General features: G+C 39.1%; 2 protein-coding genes and 1 long non-coding RNA gene across 9 annotated transcripts in view; 1 reads left to right on the top strand and 2 right to left on the bottom strand.

Annotated features, from left to right (window-relative positions):
- The first annotated feature begins 153 nt into the window (after positions 1-153).
- LOC146768558 (uncharacterized) lies at positions 154-16,552 on the top strand. Its single transcript, XR_014957593.1, has 3 exons — positions 154-4,198; positions 7,522-7,666; positions 8,501-16,552. It is a non-coding gene; the product is annotated as an uncharacterized LOC146768558 (long non-coding RNA).
- Positions 7,142-17,867, bottom strand: LOC110478705 (cell cycle control protein 50C). The gene is given in 8 exon segments (XM_085588688.1): positions 7,142-9,544; positions 10,369-10,472; positions 10,474-10,576; positions 11,565-11,702; positions 13,405-13,579; positions 14,949-15,050; positions 16,163-16,261; positions 17,078-17,867. Coding segments are annotated over 8 exon segments (945 nt in total). The 5' UTR covers positions 17,291-17,867; the 3' UTR covers positions 7,142-9,533.
- Positions 17,868-18,009: 142 nt separating this feature from the next.
- The window catches only part of CMSS1 (cms1 ribosomal small subunit homolog), a 217,674-nt gene continuing 214,073 nt past the window's right edge, over positions 18,010-21,610 (bottom strand). For all 7 annotated transcript variants that reach the window (XM_085588641.1, XM_021545505.4, XM_085588661.1 and 4 more), the window contains one exon: positions 18,010-18,674. In XM_085588641.1, the coding sequence (XP_085444767.1) occupies positions 18,591-18,674 (84 nt within the window). In that variant the 3' untranslated portion in view covers positions 18,010-18,590. The remainder of the gene's footprint in view (positions 18,675-21,610) is intronic.

The raw sequence follows: 21,610 nt of genomic DNA on the forward strand, positions 1-21,610 counted from the left end.
CCGCCCGTCCCCGCGGCCGCCCAACCGCTTCCGGGGGCGCGGCGGGGCCGCCCCGCTTCCTGCCGCCCTCCGCGCCGCTCGGCCGGGCCCGCGGCCCGGAGCCCCGGCGGCTCCGCCGAGCGCGGGGCCCCCTCCGCGCCCGCCCCGAGCCGCGCCCTCCCGGGCGGACTGCGCGGGGCTCACGGCCCAGGCCGAGTCCCCGGGAGCCAGCCCCTGAATTCCCACTCTCTTCCACCTCCGCCCTCCTCTGCGAACTGGCTACGAGTATTTCACTTTTTTGAGCTTTTTTTTTTTTTCCCTCGTTAAGTAGACATGAAGGCAAGATTTCTGGGAAAAACCCAAACAAAAGTCCTTGGAAACACGAGTATTGCAGTTGATAACAGAACGGCTAATCCGGTGTCAAAGGTTAAGCTGGTGTCAAAGCGCTCCACACACAAATGTGAATGCAGCTCTAGATGCGGGAGAGCTTGGCTATGAGGTCCCAAGCAATTGCTGCTTCAGCCCTTGTCCCCCAGCTTTTGAACACACGCTGTCTGAGATGGGAGATATTTCCAGAGGTTGCACTGGAAATATCTTGTCTTTAGGAAGAAATTGTTCTCTGCTTCTTCCAAACAGCTCTGCAAAACAGATACCGGTTCCTGGCCAGTTGTGTCCAGTGCTGGCCCCATGAAAAGGACAGGAAAACCATCTCAGGGCCAGTCTTACCCAACCCACAGAGTTGCTTGAATAAGCATTTAGATTATGTTTAGTAATTGATTTAACATTACTATTCCTTATTAAGATGCTGAAAACTCAACTGTGGCCAAATCTATGCTTACGGCTTATTAAGGGCTTTGTACAAGGGCTATTATATATTATAGCCTGTTGACAAAGAAACATGGAGAGCATTACTTTTCCTTCCTTGAGTACCATACCCCATACCATCCATACCCCTTGTGCCAAATCATAGAAGATTCCACAATAGATTTGGATGCTCAGACTAAAGACAGCAAAATTTTGTTGCCCATTTTTTATTTGTTTGGCCCATACTTGTGCCACAGCTACTAGAAGGTGGCTTTTCATATAATTAGGGAATTATAAACACGAGAATTTTAGAACATTTCATATTTTTCCCTTTTGAAATCCTTTAATGACATGGGAAGATACCCAAATGAAAGCAAAATCAAGGAAGCGTATCACAGATTAATTTTTTTAAAGTCTTCTTACAAGATGTAATAGCCACCAATACATCCTGCAACACCTAATGGAAGGTGAATCAAAAACAATTTCCATACATTGCTTTGTGTTCCATTCATCAGACACAGAAGTTCATGTCATAGGTCATGCGGAGCAGTTACATCACTACAATAACATCCTTTCTGTACTACAGAGACCACATTCCTAAGATCACCAATCATTGGTGGTATTTGTTGTGCACTGGAAAAATCACTCCTTTAATAATTTCTGTCTTAGTGGTGCTGAGCATTAAGAGGAGTATCTGAACATCCTACACGTAATTTGGTAACACACCTGACAGAGGTTTTTTCCTGTGTTATGTTCTGTTCTCAAGGTATTTTGTGAACTTGATTTAACTATTCTAAATGGTTTATTGGTGCATGTAAAAAAAAGGAGCATCTGAATCTGTGAAAGGGTTGATTTCTAAATGGGGTGTGAAAACTTGCAGAATTCCTAAGAGCAGCCAGAGGCCAAATTTGCCTCATTTATCTTGGAAGTTTATCCCAAAGCTACATTCCCTGACCACAAATGGTTTTTGTGGACCTTAGCTTATATATTTTGCAAAGGGAGCACCACCATCCTGACAGAAGCAACAACAAACTATTAAAGGTTATACACCTTAAAAGACTCAAAGATTTATAGAATCTACAGAACCCAAGGATTACCAATGCAACTGTTTGAAAGACTTGTCTTAATATATGGTTTTCATGCAATAGAGCAATCTGAAGAATTAGATAAATCCAGATGGGGACTACAGCTTTCAGAATCTTCCTTCTGAGAAGATTCCAGAACAAAATGAATTTACGTACACCAGCTGCAGAATACTGCATAGTTTGGTCTGTGAGAGCACCCAGGCAGCTCCTCTGGGGAAAAAAAATTGTGTAAGAAAGACTTGATTTTAGTTTGTGACTTAGAACTGTCACTGTCATCAAATCAAAACAGATACAAATTAAAATGTTGTGGGAAGAAAACACAAATATAACAACATATGATACCAATCTCATAAGGCAAATTGCCAACATCTTTATGAAATCAGCACAAATACTGTTTTTTCAATATTGTAAGACAGAAGACCAAACCAACTCCTTAGTGCTGATAGAAGAATGTTTAGCCAACTAAGCATTTCTGTAATGTTTCCTTCCCATTGTGAGTAATTTCTAGAGGTAACTGAAACTATCATCTCCATCTGGTTCTCTCATTTCCCTCGAGAAGCTTCTGAGTGCTGGGCTTCTTTCCCACCATAGCTCTCTAGATTTTACATTCTTTTGTTGCATTTCAAAAGCTGAATTCAGCTGGAGGGCAGGGCTGCTATTCAGAGAGAGCTCCACCAGAGCAATTCCAAGGTCTTGCATCTGGGAAGGAATAGCCCTGTCCAACAGTAGAGGCTGAGAGCTGTTTAGAAGCAGAAAAGGACCTCGATGTCCTAGAGGACAGTTTGAAGGTGTGTCAGCACTATGCCCTTACAGCCAAGGTGGCCAACAGCATCTTGAGCTGTATTAAGGAGAGGGCCAGGGGAACAATCTTTCATAACACCTCATCTCAGCCCTGTCACTGCTCTGGGGCTCCCTCCAGTATGAGAACAATAGAACAGGGTCAATCAAAAGGCCTCCAAAAGAGTCAGGGGCTGGAGAACGTGATGCACGTGAAGAGGTTGATCAAGCTGGGTATTTTCACATTGGAGAAAAGGAGACCCTGTTGCTGCTTACAACTCCCTGACTGCAGGACAGGACTGGAAAATGGAAGTAGCCTCTTCTCATAGGTGCACCATGATGACACATGAGCCAACAGACACAAATTGCAGCGCAGTAAATTACTAGGTAAAAGGGAAATAATATACCATGAGGATGGTCAAACACTGGACTGGGTTGCTCAAAGATGTTGTAGAAAACCTCCATATTTAGAGATGTTCAGGACTCCCTTAGCCCTCATCAACTGGATCTGGTGAGACCTGTTTGAGCAAGGAGCTGAACTAGGTAACCCCTGAAGGTCCCTTCTGACCTGTTATGACTGCATGATTTTAAGGCACCAAGTGATGTTCTATGGGTGAAAGTCCTATAGTTCCAGGTCTAGATGTTCTAGAATCTAGCTTTTGTTGCTCTTGGCTACTTTTTTTTCATCTCATTTGGGATTTTTGGGTTTTGTTATAGCTTCAGTAAAAATTGTTCTACTCGTCTCTTTGCTCTCATTTTTTCTTTGCTCCAGTTTTTATTGCCTATTATGCTGATTATTTTTTAAGAATAACAACAATTTAAATTCATCCTTTTAGAAAGGAAAATGGGTATCGATTATATATTACTCACATCAATGTACGTTTAGAAACAAATTTATAAAGCCACTATGATATGGTGGCTTTATAAACCTGAGGTTTATTAAATGAACCTGAGGTTCATTATTAGTTCACTTCAGCTAGGAGCCTCATGACTGTACATAAGACACATTTATTTGACACTCTAGACTTATTTAGTTGCTGAGTGGTCTGTGTTTTTAAAAGAGAATAAACACTTAACATTTAGCTCTGGATTATTTTAGTAAGAAACATCTGTGAATTTTACTGTGCTGAAAGTCATTATCTGGGGAAAACAGTAGCATAAATTCCAAGATTTTTTTTTTTTTTTACCTTTTTACTGCACTGTATATATGAAACAATTCAGAGAAGATGGTGATATGAAAAACACTATTTTTTTCTTATTTAAACAGTGTAAATAGGGAAAGAAAATATTAGGGAGGATCTCTTACTGTCTTCTACTCTTGAACAAATTCTTGTTTATTTGAACAATGGCCGATTGTTAAGATCCTTTAAGCAAGAACAGTTAGAAAAACATTAAAGACAAATTGTATCTTATAACTGTGGGTTTTATACATTTAAATAAAAACTGTTTTTCAAAGTATTGAGCAATTTAAATTCCCAGGATGCACTGAATTCTCTGGCTCAGTGAAAGCTGAAGGACGAGCCTATGATTACTATAGGATTAATTAAGCACAGGTAAAATTTTAATCATGGCTTTAGCTTCTGTGGGAATTAAGAACATATATAAGTCTGTATCTATTTGGCTTAATCAGGAACTATGAATCTTCTACTTCAATTATTTCCATACATTTCCTTTCTGTTTTATAGGTAAGATACTGCTTTTCACATTCTCTTCAGTGTATTGCATTTTTGTCAGGAATCAGTTTTGTCTTCTAGCTTTTCTTCCTGCATGCAAAGCCCAGTTTGAAACAATCTTTCATCACTTGCACCTGCTCCAAATTCTGTATTTTGTCTATATTGTTCTCATTCACTGCCTGCATTCTTATTTGTTATTAGCTCTGAATTGATTCAGTCACTACATCATGTTGAATAATTATTTGGTTTATACTGATTTCTGCTCCCAAACTCATTGACCAGTGGCAACCAGAAAAGCTTTAGATGTCAGGCTCCTCAAATGCTGAAGCTCTTCACTGATAAATTTACATGCTTGAGGAGAACAGAACACATTTATGATGAGGAAAATAATTAAGAGCAGCCTTTCTTTTGTCCTTTTGAAGGTGAAAGAGAGGAATTAAATGTGGCATGTTTCAGGGCTTTGTATCCAGTCTAAAGGAAATTCTATGTCCATACATCAGTGTGAGAGACCAATATAATGTTTAGCAATATATTTCTGCCTAATACTGTCTACAGAGGAGCCTCAGATGTCAACAGAACCTTGAGGTGAGACTGTTAATGTAACAACCTGGAACCTGCAAAGACAATATCTGGAAGCTAAGATCCAAAGGGAACAGCTTCAAGCAAATTTTCTGTCTCAGAAATAGATGCAGATGAGATTGGTAATTCCTTTGCAAATAAATTAATTTGTTTCAAGAATTTGTACTTTGCTTGCTCTTAAAATTGTGACTCAGAGTATTGAATTGTTGATATCAGCTCTTTCTCTTCCAGATAAAGAAACTGGAGAGTAGCTTGATTTTTTCTGATCTTTTGTTGCAGTCCCACCCAACACAAACTGAGCTGAGCTGAACTGGAACCATATCAGTACAGTGATGCATAAAATAAACTGTAGTAAAAAGAAGAGAATCAAAATGTGAAAGTATATTTTAGAAATACCAGATTAATGGTGAAAAGCTTGATATCTTTTGTACAGATTTAAGTAATGTACTGCTGAGGGACAGCCCTGACTGGTGCTAATGAAAGTCAGAGCTAGAAGTGGAGGCAAAAATAACTCAAATTCAAACAAATTGGTGTAGCATTTAACTGAAATAGCAGAGAATTTTAATTTTAAATGAAGGAAAGCCTGAAAATATTCAAATCTTTAAAGCTTAAAGAACCTTTAAAAGCTTTAAACTTTGCTAATAAAGACATACATAAACATTAGAACTTTTGATCAAATTTGAAGATGACATAGGATTTTTTTATGTGAAATGCAAGTTTTTTTGCACAGGGCTAATTTTTCTCTCTGGAGAACAGCATTGCCAATTACTAAAAACCAACAAACTTGTGAGTTTTTTTCTGTTATTGCCAGCACTTGGATGCTGGCAGGCAATGACTGTCCAAGTTCTTCAGGAGTCTCTCCAAATTCATTTTCACTAACATTTGTATTACTCCTATCTCGTTCATGGGAGAGGTTGACACTACGAGGTTGCAATCTCTTCCAACAACTGACATCTTTCTCACAAAATCTTGCCCAAAGTACACTTCAGGGCCTGTGTTGGCACAGAAGTTATGGTGTTGCACCTCAAGAGGAGTGGGTATCATTTGCCCCTTATATCTGAAAATACAAAGAGACTGAGGAACTGATTATTGTCAGTCACAAATTAAAACAAAACAAAACAACAAAAACAACCAGGCTTGAAGAAACAATACTATTTAAAGAAGATGCAGGGCCAGGGAGTTTTTCTTCTATCTTTTGTTTTTTGGCAAATGTAAAGGGAAGGAATTACCAAGTTGAGTATCAGAAGGTTGGAGCAGTAACTCACAGGCTTCCTGAGACAAGGCCCAGCAACACAGATGTGCAATGTCTTTCTGGGAAGCCCTTGACCGAGTGTTTATGTGCAACAATTCTGTTAATGCACAGATAGAGGACGCATGGCAACCCAGCTTGCTCTAGCAGAAATAAAAGTTAGGGAATTCTTGTCAAAAAGGTTAAGTAAGTATGGAACCAATACTTCTCAGTGTATTTCTAAATGTTAGGAATTAAAACCTTCAGCTGCTTGTATGGTGAGAAGGAAAAGTGTTTCTTTCTAGACATAAATAGAAATAAATATATAAAATATATACATTATATATAATGTATATTTTACATTATATAAAATAATATATATAATTTTATATACATATACATATATAAGAAATATAAAATAAATACATAAATATAATATATAAATATATTTTAAGCAGAATGTCTCAGTACAATGTTGCAGATCAGGAGGGTCTTTTCATTAGGTTGGTGACAATTAAGTACATGATTATATCTCAGTGTTAAGTTGAAATCTCCCTGCCTGAACCCATTTCAGTCCAAGAGGGTATCAAAAATGGGGATGGCTTTGGTGGTAAGTTACATACTGAGATATGAGGTCCAGTCTCTTAAGCAGCTTCACAGCAATGGGAGAAAGGAGGTGAATAAAAGAAGCCCTTCTTTCAGCATGACGATGAAAAACCCTCCTGCAGCCTCTCATGCAAGCTGTAACAACGAGAATCAATCAGCAGCACCGATGTGCTTTTATTTCCATCTCCAGTATCCTTGGGCAGCAATAGCCCTTCATTTTTATGTCAGCGAGCAGTGTTCTCTGGGATGCATTTTATATTTCAGTAATGATTTACGTTCAATCTGCTAATAAAGGCCAGATGATCAACTCTGTTATGCAAATGGAAGCATGGAGAGAGCAAGGAAGTCCTCAACTTGAAGTGGCAGAAGGAACAAATGCCATTCTGTTTATAGGGCTGCTTTTCTTTATCCCTTGACCTTTCAGTAGCTATTTTGCCTGCACATTCTTCTTCAAGGGGAAGGGTGCAGTCAGATGGAAGGTGATTAATCCTGTCAGAAACCATGTCATGTCACAGCTGAGACTGATATTGAAGGTGTCCAGTAACTAAAAGCCTTGTTACTTTTAGGCTTTTAGTTCATATAAATTCTCAATAGTTTAAGCAAACAGGTTGCAATGCATACATTGTTAAGACAGAGGCTTATTTTAATGACATGCAAGTAAATTGGGTACCTATGCTTAAGGAAAGAAATACAAACAATCTACATGTAATTAACAGGAAATATACTTAATGCAGGTTATAGTCTAGCTATATTTATAAGTCATTGTCATTTTATATTTGTCTTTCTACAGATGTGAATGAAATACTGAACTAAATATTAGTTATACCCTTCAAAAGCAGACAGTGACTATGGACCTCCAGGGCTGAATCCATTCTCTTCAGCACAAGCTGAATAACCAAGCTCCCAGGAACTTGTGAGACAAGAACAGTTGCAAGGTAAGAGGTTTTCCTGACCAGCAGACTCATGTCAATATGATTGTGTCATTCTAGCTGATGTAGCTTGCATTCAAACATTATATGCCATAAAAATGATCATATAATACTTCTGATATTTAAATATTGCAAATAGTAAAATAGTAAAATTTATTTTATTAGATCTTTTGAAGATTTAATACTAGGTGTTAGAGATTCACTTGGGAGGCAAGCCCTGAGCCTTAGGGAAGGCTGTAAGATCTGAGAGCATTGTGACTATTCATATCTTGCATCCACTGAAATAGATCAAGTTTTACCTGCATAAGATTAATGCCTACATTTTTGATTTTCTTTTGTCTTTTTGGCTAGGATGAAGAAAGAATTCTGGGGAAAAGCAAACAAAAACGAACACCCCATGTGTGAATTAACAAATTGATATATCGATATTTGTGTATATATGTATGAGATTATTGCATTGGTAAATTAAATAAAATTAATAATGCCATTGCATTTTCAGAAGGTAGAGAGATAATAATTTTATTTATATCTGTGAGAATAGCATATTCAAAGCCCTTTTCCCAGGACAACAAATAAGGTAGGCTTGCAGCCTCCATTTTGTAATGTAAAAGCTCTGGTTATTCTGGTTCTGAATACAACTTGAGCTTTGAGAAACTTCATACCTGACTTAAAATTCATGGCAAAATGTTTTTGATGTTTGTATCAATGATCTCAATTGTCTTCTGCCAGCTGTAGTCCTACTTCAGTGGATTAATTTCTGAAGTTCAGCCCATGTTGAAGGAAAATGCTTATGTATGGCTTATTATTCTTTCTCTTGCTAACATTTCATTTTTTTCCTAGGTCTACTTACCCAGATCTTTTTGAAGAACATTTTCCTTCTCACTCTGTATTAAGCTTGAAGTTTGTGGTTTCCATTTCACACCTAAAGAGGGATTTGCATGCCTAAAACATTTTTTTTACATCTCATTGCCTTGATTAAAAGACATTACCTCTCCCTGCAGCGCTCGCTTGCCTGCCTCCTGAGAGAAAAAACGCAAACTGTAATGACAGCACCCCACAACTGGCTCAACAAGGAAACCACCAGAGAAGAGATTACCCTTACAGTGAGCCAATGTTTTGCCTAGTCTGACATGTCAGATTTTGGCTCTGTGCTTCTAATATAAAGCCCCTCCCAGAAGAACTGAATCAAAATATGTCAGCTTAATCAACATCATGTTTATGCATAAAAAAGACTTATTGACCTTTTGGTAAGTGACCTACTAAGAAAAGCAAGGTCTCAAAGGATTTACCCCTTCATGCTCAGTGTGGGGCAACAAGCCAATACAACATCTGCTCAGTATGCACTGCAAAGCAAATGAACAATGCTGACACCATTAATCAGCTTGTCCAAGTGAATAAAATTTCAAAAGCTAATGTAAGAAAGCTTGGCTTTAAAAGCAAACATTTCATGTGGATCTGCATGGGTTCATCTAATGATGGATTAGTTAACCCTGAGAGATGAAGAATAACTCCAGCCCTTTGTTTGAGGGGGCAGTGCATGAAAATCTGACAACGTACAGAGAAAGATTGTAAAGAAATTAGACCTATGGGAAGTAGTTTTGCAAAAATTGATCACCTGCCATTGGTGCCTCAAACTTCAGTGTGTGATATTCAGCACAATGAATAAAAACCACCTGGTTTTGAGTCCTATCCGCAGGCTGCAAGCTGTGATTAAATGTATGCTTTTTTCATTCACAGAACTGTTAAAATGCAGGTAGCATTTTTTGCTTCCTTTCCCTCCTTTGCTGGGCCACAGAGAGGAACTGTACCTCAAAGAGAAAAATTACCTGGAATTAATTTCAGTGGAATAAACCAAAGCAGTGCAGCAGCAATTTCAATCTGGGGCTAAATAATGAGTGAAAATTGAGGAAAAGTCAGTAAAGGGAGCTGATACTTCCTTATTTAATGAGGAGTAGATAATCTGTCAGGAAAATAGAAGGTACAGAACACAGACACATGGAAGCTACACAGAGAAGCTACAGATGGAAAAAGTCTGCTAGCCAGCTTAAAAATGCAAGTCCTATTCGATTGCTTTGTCAAACCTGCTTTAAAAGTCCAAGACTTTTCTGCTTCCAAGATCCCCTTTGGAAGACGTCTCCAGACTGTAGTGTATTTTGGTCTCAGAATATTTTTTGCCAATATCCTTTTTTTTAACCTGAATTTCTTCCCATAATTACTAGCACACTCTTTTGGAATACACTAAAAATTCATTTCCTTCAGTAACCTTCACTGCCTTTTTGTAAATACCTGATTCTCTTATGTCTTCTCAGAATATCGTGCCCAAAACTTACTCCATTGGAAATTATCAAGATTGTTTAAGAGGCAGGGCTCTAGCCTCAAAAAATAAAGTGGACATCACTGGAATAGGTAAAAGGTTTTAAAAAAAACTTGGGACAAATGTTTTTTCATTGTTCATTAAAGACTATATCTTGAATGCATCAGTCTCTTAATCACTCTAAGCCCATAACAAAAGGAGTGCTGTAGTCAGCAGAGCTCCCCTGTTGGCTGTGAGGGGGCTCCTGTCAGCCAGGACATGGCCCAAATCCTCGGGGGCTCTGCTGACACAGGGAACGTGTTCTGCACGGCTTTTTGCCAGCTGACCACACACATCCTATTCACTTCCATGGCACTGTAGCTCTCTAGGAGCCTTAGGGAATCTGAAAGGATACTGCAGGAGATGTGGAAGGTGGAGTTCCCTGCTGGCAGGCCCTCTGTGAAGTGCCGAACCCGTCTGACGCGCCGGTAGAGGCTCCAGAAGGTGTCGAAGGCCGACACGCATCCACGTAAAGAAGTCGTCGTTCAAGGAACCATTGTTCCTCTCGTCTTCCTCGTCTAACAGATACACTGGTTTCTGCCAGGAAGGAGCTCTGGCTGTCCCTGCTCACAAAGAGACAACGCAGGAAAGACACTGTCAGTAAAAGCAGTGGTTGCTGAGATTCTGGGCCTCACACAACCAACAAGAATATGAGCTGTGGAAGAGATGTAAGACACTGTCCAAAATTCTATATATGCCAGATAACAGCATCTCCAAGCATGTCCACTCACCTCAAACATGAAGTAACAGTTTAATAGTACTCAGGGGCTGCTACACATTCCTGCTTCAAACACAGGAAAAACAAAGTGACTTGCAAAGTGAAAATACTGTTTATTCTGCATTCTTGTCTCTTCAGCAAGCAATGTGTTCTCAATAATGAGGAGCTTGCCCTCATTTTTACACATTAATATATTCCTGTACAACCAGAAAGGCACCTTTTTGCAGTCTAATGGTACAGGCTATGGCATTTAGAATCTATCCCATGAAAACAACTTAGATCATTAGCTCTTGCATATTGCACCCAGCTCAGCACTGCCCTGATCCACAGTGCGCAGCTTTTAGCCCCAGATCAATAGAGATCAACCAGAACAAGGAAACAGCCCTTGGAAACAAGTCTGAAAGAACTAGTGACAAAGGCAGTCTCTCATGCCCCACCAACTGCCCAAGAATCTGCAAAGGCATGAAAGAAAGGTGGGACATGCAATTCTGCTTCACAGATGTTTTCCACAGGAAAAAAAAAAAGAAACTCCTTCCTCGCTTTCTCTGGGCAGATGAAGCACTACAAGAAACTATAAAGGGTATTGATGTGGGCTAACTTCAGTCTTCCAAAACCATTTTCTCTCAATTTTTATGGTCACTGATTAAAAAGTAAAAAGGTGATATTTTAGCTAAATGTGCCTTCTGCTCTCAGTCACCCTCTAAACCCTGCTTCTTCAACTTGTTTTGGGAGATATTTCTCCCAAAGGTGATTTTTCTCAGAATGGGAGACACGTGAAGGGGGAGACAGGGAAGTAATTGAAAAATAAGGACCACCAGCAGAACCATTCTTACCTGTAAATGCAGAATAGAGATCGTATGACTCAGGATTGTGAAATTTCACATTTTTATCTGTCCACCAACTGTTTCCAATCTTCAGCAACGGCACTTGAATCACAGATGAGTTATGATTGTAAAACAGATCAATAGTATCTGCAAGGAATACAAAGCAACATTTGTGAGTCGAAGACAGTTGTTCTAATTGCCAGCATGACTAACAAAAAAAGGCACATTGAAGCATCTTTCAAGTGGATAGAAAACCTGAACATCCTGGATGTGTATGGAGCACTGCACATTTCACAAGAAGAACTAAGGACCAGAATCTTAGAACTTCTGAATTTTTAAAGACTGAACATTTCATACCAATCCCTGGGCATGTTGGGCATGCTTCTCATGTCCATCAACTCCTGTGGGACTACCTTCTTTGCAAAACACTTTCAGAGCTCTCTAGCTAGTTACAGAAATAACTGTCCTAGCTAGTTACCCCTAGAATTTCTTTGACAGTTGTCCCAAAACTTTGCTATACAATATATGTTTTCAGAGACTAGGGTAGAGGTAAAAGCACAGTCAAGGGAATCCAGTCCTTTGGGAAAAAAAAAAAAATACTTTAGTTCTATGCCAGTTAGAGCTTGCTTACCAACTTGGACACAAACACTTTCTTCAATCAAAAAACATTTAGTTAAAATTGTGCCTTACCATGCCTCCCAGTTTCATTGGGTGAACAGCACTTGTTTTTATCCATTACTATTTTCCTACATAGATTAGTTTAACATAAGACAAAAACATGACAGGTCTCATTTAGAGCTCTGTAAACCCCTAGGCAGCCAATGGGATGATGGGCAGGGACAATCAGATGATACAGATGGGCAGGGGTTGCCTTTTAGGAGACATGAAAAGCACAACTCAAGTGCTGAGACACACTCTTCAGGGAAATGATCATTCTGTGGCCCACCACACCCTCAGCTGTTTGTCACCACTTCATTTACAGGAGATGCAATGCTCTGAGCTCTTCCTGCTCAGTTGCTTGTCTTGACTCTCCCTCCCATGCTCCAGAACAGCTGGGCTGCCCACAGCTGGGCTCTGCTGGCCTAGGTCTCAGCCCAGCCCAGTAAATCCCACTTCCAGGGCAGCAGGTGGGTAAGGCAGAAAAAATCAAGTGGATCTAGAAGTTACTCAATGAACTGGCTTCACAAATCCCCTGGTGTGGGTGGCACAGTTGCTTGGAAAGAGCTGCTGCCTTCTCAAAACCTGCTGTATGGAGCAGGTAAAAAAAAAAGGTGAGAGCAGGGAGTGGAAGAAATTGGAAGACAAAAAAAGATGGTGTAATGGAGAAAAGTCTGTACAGTTTTTTAGTTGCTTTTCTTTCCAAAGATACATTCTGAAATCTCCCAAGTGTATTCATAAACCAATTATGATCACTAGTTACTACAAAGATCAAATCCAGGTTTAAATTAAGACTATGTATGCTTCCAGCATTCTAAGAATAAAAATGAAACCATGTAGATCCAAATATCCAAAGTAACGTGGAGAATGTCGAGAGTCCCTCCTTCTAAGCACATGATTATGGGAAGGCAGAATCTGGGCTCTCCCATCAGTGTACAAAAATGAAACACTGCACAAAAATGTGCTTTTTAACAAGGAAGTACAAGAAATTTGTTGTATCCTCGTTCCTTATTTCAAGAGGGCCTAAATTCCTAACTCCTGGTGCATGCTGACATGGAAGAGAGCCTTAGAAAATGAGAAATCTCCCTCAGTTTCCAAACAAGGGCCAAGTTAGTAAACAGTAGGAAGCAGAGTCTGATGTTCACCAGAGCAACGCCACCAAAGAAAGCCTTTTGTGTGAGAAAGGAGAGACCTTGCAATAGAGGTCTGCCCTGGCCGGGGGTGGGGGCATGGTTTCCAGAGGGAATCAGCAAGGGCAGAGGAAGGTCCCACGCGCCCCTGAAGATGCTGTTGGTGACGGCCCCGCACGGCGCCATCGGGGTCCCGCTCCTGTAGGTGCTGAAGGGCGTGCAGCAGCTCCTCTGGATCTGCATTCAAGGGTACACAGCAGTCAGGCACAGACCCAGGGCTTGGTTTAAATGGTGTCCTCCCATGCCTTCTGAAAAGACACTAATAATTAAGTCTCCAGTACCTTTTAGTCACATTAGAGACATCAAATGAACCTTCCATATCTAGGCACAGAAGGTCTTCACCGAATTCTGCTGCTGACTTGCAAGCTCCAGACTACAAAAAACAGGTTTGGGGATCTGCTGTTGTAAAATGGCTACAACTGAAAATGTTCCAGTGAAGCCTTGGCTTACCCTAGAACATCTTGTTTTACCTTCTTTTTAATTCTGACCTGGACTGAATTAGTGCTGGAGAACAGCAGATGTAGTTGGCCACATTACTGCAGGTCAAAAAGGGCCAATCTTGATGTATGAAGATACAGAATAAAAAACAGAAGTCCACTCTCAGCTTTATTGCATCTTTCCTACCCCATTTTATAAGAAACTATAAATCCTCAGGTTTCAATACAGAAATATTTTCAAGTAACTCCAATGAGCTGTGTATCTGATTGGCATAAAAGCCAAAAGCAGCTGCATCTGGATGCAAACAAACAAGCTGACAGGACACCTGGAGAGTTTTAGGAGGCATTTTATAAAAATGAGGAATATGTCTTGAGAATTTTAAGAAGCATTTTATAGAAACAACAGATTACCACGGCACAACCACCATATATACTGAAAGGACATGTGGACTATGTGTATATTATTAAATACTACTTTTATGCCAAAGAAAATATGCTTTAGGTTTGTAAGTAAAAGAACCTGAATGCCCTGAGAATGCCATGATTGCATTCTCCAGTTTCCTTACGCAGGTCTGCTGCAGGTGATGCTGTCTACTCCCTCTTTAGACTTCTAAATTGCATGCTTAGAACTGCATACATGATCACTTATTTCAGAACTAACCTTATCCTGCTCCTTGCCTGCTTCCATAGCCAGATGGCAAACTAAAGACTTAGAATAACTTAATTCCCTAGCCCTATAATAAGAGCACAGCTTAAAACACTTCTGGCTAATACAAAAAGGAAATGCTTTCTGTACATTTATTTGAAAAAGACAATGTACTTTTAATCAGCATTACAAGGTACTGGTTTGTGAACTGCAACACAGGACTGACATCTTTTATTTACCACCTCCCCCCCCCCCCCCCCTTTTCAACCTTCCTCTCTTATTAACTTATTAGACATTATGGCCCCAACAAGCATAAAAGCCAGGACCTAACACTGAAAATCTGTACTTTATTATTCCTTAGAGCCATCTAAACACACTTATAGCTCTGCCTAGATGGCTCTCCATATGGTCAAAGGCATACCTGCTGGAAATGCTGATTTCACAACAGAAAAAGAAAACTTACATTTACATTTCGGCCCAACAGTTGTGTGTCACTTCTTGGTATCACGTATCGACGGTGGTTCTGATAGAAGTTTTGCAGACCATAGTACATAAAAACATCACCCTAGAAATAAATCCCTTCAATAAAAAGAGTTCATGAAGGCAATGAGAAATCCTATTGCTTGCTACAAAAGAGGTGAAGAGAGTACTCATATCAAAATGTCTGTAACTACACCCTAAGCAATATAGCAGTCACAGGCTAGAATCTTATCTTTACCTGAACTGTAAGTTTCTATGTTTTGGCACAAAATTAAACATAATGTAAATCAAAAAACAAAATCTGAAACAAAAATGCCTGATAATTATTTTACTCGGGATGGCATGCCTAGCCATGAACTTGCAATGACTATGAATCATATCGTAGAGACAAACACTCATTTTCCATAATAGAAGGTGCACAAAAACCTTCACATTAAAAGGAGAATGCTAGGCAGGCCAATCATGCATGAAAGGTAATTATACAACTATAAAAAACCCATTACTCAGTTAAACTAACTTCTCATCTCAAACATCACTGTAATCTGAAGAATTACAAAGTATTTTAACAGCTTCCTCAATACTGAAGAATTCTATCATTTCAAGAGATCATTTATTCAGTACTAAGTATAAGATCTCTTTGGCAGAACATGAAGCCTTTTAACAGTCTCAGCAACACAACATGGCAGTTTAAGAAAGGAAACGAAGGATATTTTTTCCAAAAGAAAATTCAGAATCACATTGCTAGACTTGAATTATTTCAAGGACCTTGGGGATTAGCAGCACAACCCTTGTAAAAATGACTACAGGGGTCCACTTCTGTAAAGTGGTCAGAGCTTCAGATTTCTTTCTCACTTGAGAGCTTAGCTGGGTAGCACCAACCAACCCCAGGCCAAGGGCAAAGCTCTGCCTCTGACTCAGAGAGAGACAGAGAGAGGTCACCTCCACAGTCAAACACCATTTCCTCCACCCCTTCTTCTTTTTGGACATCTCCCAAATAAGAAGCCAGGTCTTGGTTATAAATACCAAAATTAACAACAAAGTCAAACGTGTAACATTTTGAATATTATATGTTCTGGAAAAGTACAAAGCAAATTTAGTCAGGAGCTCTACAGGACAGAATTACTGTCTTTTATCACTTAGGGATATAAGTAACAGGTGGTACACAGTGATCCGAGTTGGTTTTTTGCACCCACTTACCAATATATTTTCCTTTAACGTGAAATTGACAGTATTCCTTATTCCAGTTAGAGAAATTTTCACGGAGCTTTGAAAAATCTGAGCATTTATCTGAATAATCTGTCAGAGAAGTGAACAAGCAAATATATTGTCATAAAGGACATACTCATAGGAAAAGATTAGTGTTTTAGGTCCAAGGCTTCTCAGAGCTGTTCTCTTCTAAGTGACCCTGGACTGCCAAAAAACATTGTTGAAAATGAAGAGTGATGACTTGGCCTCAATGAACAACACAAAATTTATCCCTAGTTTAAATCTGGTTTAAAGTCTTTTGAAGATGGTTGCAGAACTTTCACAACTGCTCCTTGGCAAAGGAGTGCTGAGTGAAGAACACTCTTGCTCATTGGGCTGGCTGACCAAGTAATGCTTAAAAAATCCCCACACGCATCACAGCCCACCGTGCTGAACAGCCTGGGTGTAGTGCTGAGTGCTGGCTCCAAACAGGAGTCTATTCACAACACCACAGCTCTGAATAACCTCCTTTTCTGCAGGAAAAACATTAGGGCTCCCTGTATTTCAAGATTTTGCCCCAACAAACATGTATATTCTTATAGTATTAAACACTCTCTGAGGGATTTGCTTATTTCCCTTCAAAACCCCAGAAGATAATGACAACATTTTGATATTAGCAGCCAGTGGCAGTAATTATCACCCGTATTTCAGATATTCCCACCCAGTTAATCACCCAGTGCTCTGATTTTAGTGATGACTGACTGCCTCTGAAGATTTTCACAAGAATACCAGCTGCTGGACACACGTCCAAGGCATGAAGCCATAGTTATCATCTTTATTCAGAAGCAAAACTCAAAGTCTTTTCCCTCCAAACCTGGCCTGGTTTCTACTTTACAGAATATCAAAGAACACCACTCCCAAACCAACCTGTATTTCTCTGACACTGTTTGCAGACAGGACAAGGCAGACTCCCACAGTAAGGCAGAATGCCCCTGTCAGAAAGAAGCTGGAGAGCACAGATGCAATGGTCAGCTGGGGCTTCCAAGCTGGCAGCCTCTGCTGTTTGAATGCAGTGTTATCTGGACACCTGGAGGGTTGGGCTTCTGCTTCTCTGGGAAGAACACTTGTCTTGTTTTTCATTTTCTTCTCGGTGAGAGAAAGGAGTAATATCTTTGTGCTGGAGAGTGTTTCAGCCAAGATATTGTCTTTATTGTTGGGAGACAGTATTTGTTGTTCAAACTTGCATTATGGTGAGGAATTACTTATTAACTAGATCTCTCTCTTCCTTGTTTTCTGTATTTGTGCCTGGATCTCCATGATCAGCTTGCACCAATCAAGTGATTGTGTACTTTGATCAGGGTGTCCAGTTCATTCCTCCTGGAAAAGCTTAGATGTATTTTTCCTGCCTCACAGCTCATTAGGATTCATTATGACATACTAATTTGTAGGGATACTGTCACCTATACTGGAATTTCTGTGTAATTCAGATGCATTATTTCTTATCAATTTACTTCCATAGCTCAGCTAACAGGCATGGCATACAAGGAAAGGAGTCCTAATCCAGTTGCACTGGAATCCACTGGGGAGGACTGCAGATGCTGAGACAGCACTGGAGAGAGAACATGGCTTTGGAAGACCAAACCAATTTTCTTAACCTATTACATTCATTGCTATAGACTGAGATGCAATTAAAGACTGTAAAAAAAGTTGTGTGTTGTTTATCATAGAAGGACAATTCATTTTTAAAATATCTAATTTGGATCAATCTTTCCAAGATACTGATGACTTCCTCATCTGTATTCATCTTGTTCTCTGAAAAAGAATCCATCCATTCCCTGCTATCCACAATGACAAAAGAATCACCCAGAGATCACCTCATTTTAATTTAAATGGACAAACATAAGAATACTATTTACACACTTCAACAGTTTAACCAAAATAAGATCTCAGTAAAATATGCAGATAATACCATGTAAGAGCAAAAAGCAGCATTTGCCCAGCTCTAGAACAGATAGGTGAAAAATACCTTTTTAACATGTTACTGAAATTCATACTTTTTCAAAGACCTCCAAGGGCAAGTAGATTACCACTCTCATGAGACAAATACATGTCTCATTTAGGATAGCACAAAGAGGGAACAGAAAACTGAGCTGTGCAAAGACTTTCACACCCATATTTGCTCATCTTCAAGGTCTTACCAGTGACACGAAGTAGTACATCTAGCAGGTGAAAGTGGTGTAACTGATTTCAGTATGACATTGTTCCTGCAGTAAAAATAATACTAGAACTACAAACAAAATTTCTGGGTTTTTATTAAAAGAAAACTCAAAAAATGTTGCAATGTGCCTTCTGTATTTAGACCTCTGAAGAGTCAAAATTCAGTTGCAAGCAGGATAATAGCAAAAGGCAGCTGCAAATTACTTCCTTGTTGGTAAACTCACTAAAAGAGTCCCAGCTTCACAGATCCATTTCTGCACAGCTTTATAATACTCTTCTCAAGTAGGTCAATTGTTTCTTTCTTTATCTGAAGAAAACAAAAATCAAAGCATAAGAAGTTACTGATAATTATATATTTATTTATTTACTGAGGAACCTTACTACAGGACTAGAAATTAAAGAAGAGATTGCTATAGAAGGTCCTCTAGTACATTTCCAGTTTTTAAAATACCCATCCTTTGCCCTGCAGCCCTGAAGTCCCATTTCACATGGCTACAGAAAGGTTATCATTGGCAGAGCTGGTAAAGCACACCACAGCAAAAGGCCCATCCTGGGCTGCAGAATCCCTACAGGACTTTCCAGAGTGAGAACTGGCATAAAGCAGATCAAGGGCAGTGCAGCAGGCACAGTTCTGTCTGTGGCTGGGACACCTGAATGAAAGTGAGCAGGAAGATCAGCTCTGCCTGTGCTGTGCACAAAGTACTTTGGTTTATGACTCTGATAGGGCTCTAGCTCAAGGCTTATCTAAAGATAAAACAAATATATTACAGAGTAAATACTGACTACATATTTCAGAGGGAACACAAGATTCTTTATCATCACAGTTAGTCTAGAGTTTCCTTACAGCTCCCTTTTACCACTTACAAATCACTTGTTTGCAGGTTTTCTCTCAGGATTATATTCTTTCGTGCCTCCACTTTGCAGAGGCATAAATTATTCAAGAAAGGCCAGCCAGCCTCAATTTCAGACTGGATGTGCTACACAAAGGTGAACACAGTTGTCTTTCTATCACAAGTCCATTTATCACAAGTATTTTATTTTCATGACATCTGAAACTTAAACTTAGCATATTTTCAAATTTACTGAAGGCTGGTGTGTGTATTGCTTGCAGATATTGGGTTTTGGTGAAAAAAACTTCACTTGAATCTTAGGAACAAGTAACTTAAGAAGTTGAGACAGCTCTGTATTGCCACCAACCTCTGTAGAAAAAACTTTCAAAGCAGGAAGCTTGTCCTTTGGTCAGACCAAAAACTATACAATCCATTTTTATTTACACCTTTATGATTTACTTCAATTCCAGTTTGCCAAGACAAAGTCTGATTCACTCCTCCTCTGGTTTCTTTGGGAGCTTTCTATCCATTTTTTGGGATGAATGAAGTGGGAGACACAGAAATAGAGAATGAAAATTCCAGCAGCATTAACTAATGAGATGCTGAGGGAACTGACAGAGCAGTGGATTAGGGCACCATCCCTTGTGTGGATATGATGGCATACAGAACTACCATGTGTTTTTCAATTCATTAATATAATATAATATAATATAATATAATATAATATAATATAATATAATAATATGTGTAGAATTCTCCACTGAACATCAGGTGACTACAAAACCAGCAAATATTTTGGACATGTGCTTCCAAATGTTCTTGCTTTCTGGTTTAAACACAATGAAATTTAGCAATGTTGCACCTTAAATATGTAAAAAAAAGTATTGATAATTGAAGTTTGCACTGAAAATAGGCCAGTATGCTGAGTTTCTCATTTTAAGTGTACAATTTTCCCTCCATAACTAACACAGGTGAAAGAAATTAGTACATCATACAGCCAAGTCTCTAAACTGTCTTTGGTACTGCATTTCCTCTCTCTGAGAAAACTTAAACTATTCATAGCATGTATTTGACATTTTTCTATATAATTAGAAAAGCTGACTAGGACTGTATTCCATATTTGAAGCCCACAAGTTACTAGAACATCCCATTGGTTTATAAGTGATGTTAAGATGCCTTATCACCAGAACATTATTTAGATGTCTTTTCCTGTGGACATCTCTTACACATAACTTCAAGGAATCTGCCTGATGTCTGCAGTGGGATAAATACCTGCAAAATACTCCACCTTAAAGACCAAGATGTCAAAAACCTTCCTTTATGATGTATTACCTGAATCAAGAGCAGTTTGAAGACTTTTCTGTAATTACATATTCACTATTCTGTAATCACTATTGCGTATCCTAAGACAATATATGATGGTCCAATGCTCTTAGCTGGATTTAACTTGAACTAAGCTTTAACTTTTTATGCTAAAATAGCCTTAGGATTTTGCCTTAATAAAATAGACTTGGACTCACAACTTTTGGCCTGTATTTCTCGACAGACACACAGAACTGCCATGATGCTACCTACAATGAGCTGAAAGGTGTACTTGAGGTTCACAATAGCCCCAAATGAAATACTGGCAACGTAATCTTCATTTTTTGGAGGTGGAGCACCTGCAGTCTACTTTATTGATACTGACTTCAGATGACTTAAAAAAATCTATGCCACTGCCATCAACACCTTTTGTACTGCCTGTGATTTTGTACTTGACTGTCTGTGATCTCGTGTTTCCTGTTTTTTAAAACCATACTAAAAAAGCCTTATGCATTAACCACAAGATGGAGCCTCTTTGCCACCAAAAAAGCAAAGGCAGGTGTTTTTTTTGGTTTTTATTTTTGCTACTTCATTTCTTCAATGTATTTTTTGTTAGTTTGTTTTGTGTATGTGGGGCTGTAAAATGCAGCACATTCAAATACTTAGGCAAGTACACAGATGGATTAATGACATATAATTTGTTTCACTTGTGAAACAGTTTGTCTATATGCAAAATAAAGCCTTTTCCCTGGAGATTCCTTCCATGTATGGGCCTACTATAAATGCAAAAAACCTCAAGACACTGTGCAGGAAATTGGGAGCTTTCTAAGAAGCACTAATGGAGGAAACGACCTCTTTATCTGGCTAGAAATAGGTGATGCCTCACAACATACTGTAAGCACAGCTTGTTACAGCAAGAAATAGAAAAGCTGGATTATAGAACTGGAAAGAATTGGGAATTAGTTTAGAGGAAGTGTAGAAATAATGGATGGGTCTAAGTTATTTGTACCCTACGTCTTGTCAAAAGAAACAGAAAAAAATACAAGAAAGAAAAGGAAAAAAACAAGAGAATTGTCTGTAGAGTTACTCATATGATGTTATCGTGCTCTTA

The sequence above is a fragment of the Lonchura striata genome, chromosome 1 (assembly GCF_050655825.1).
Source record: "Lonchura striata isolate lonStrDom1 chromosome 1, ASM5065582v1, whole genome shotgun sequence".
Classification (NCBI taxonomy): Eukaryota; Metazoa; Chordata; class Aves; order Passeriformes; family Estrildidae; genus Lonchura; species Lonchura striata.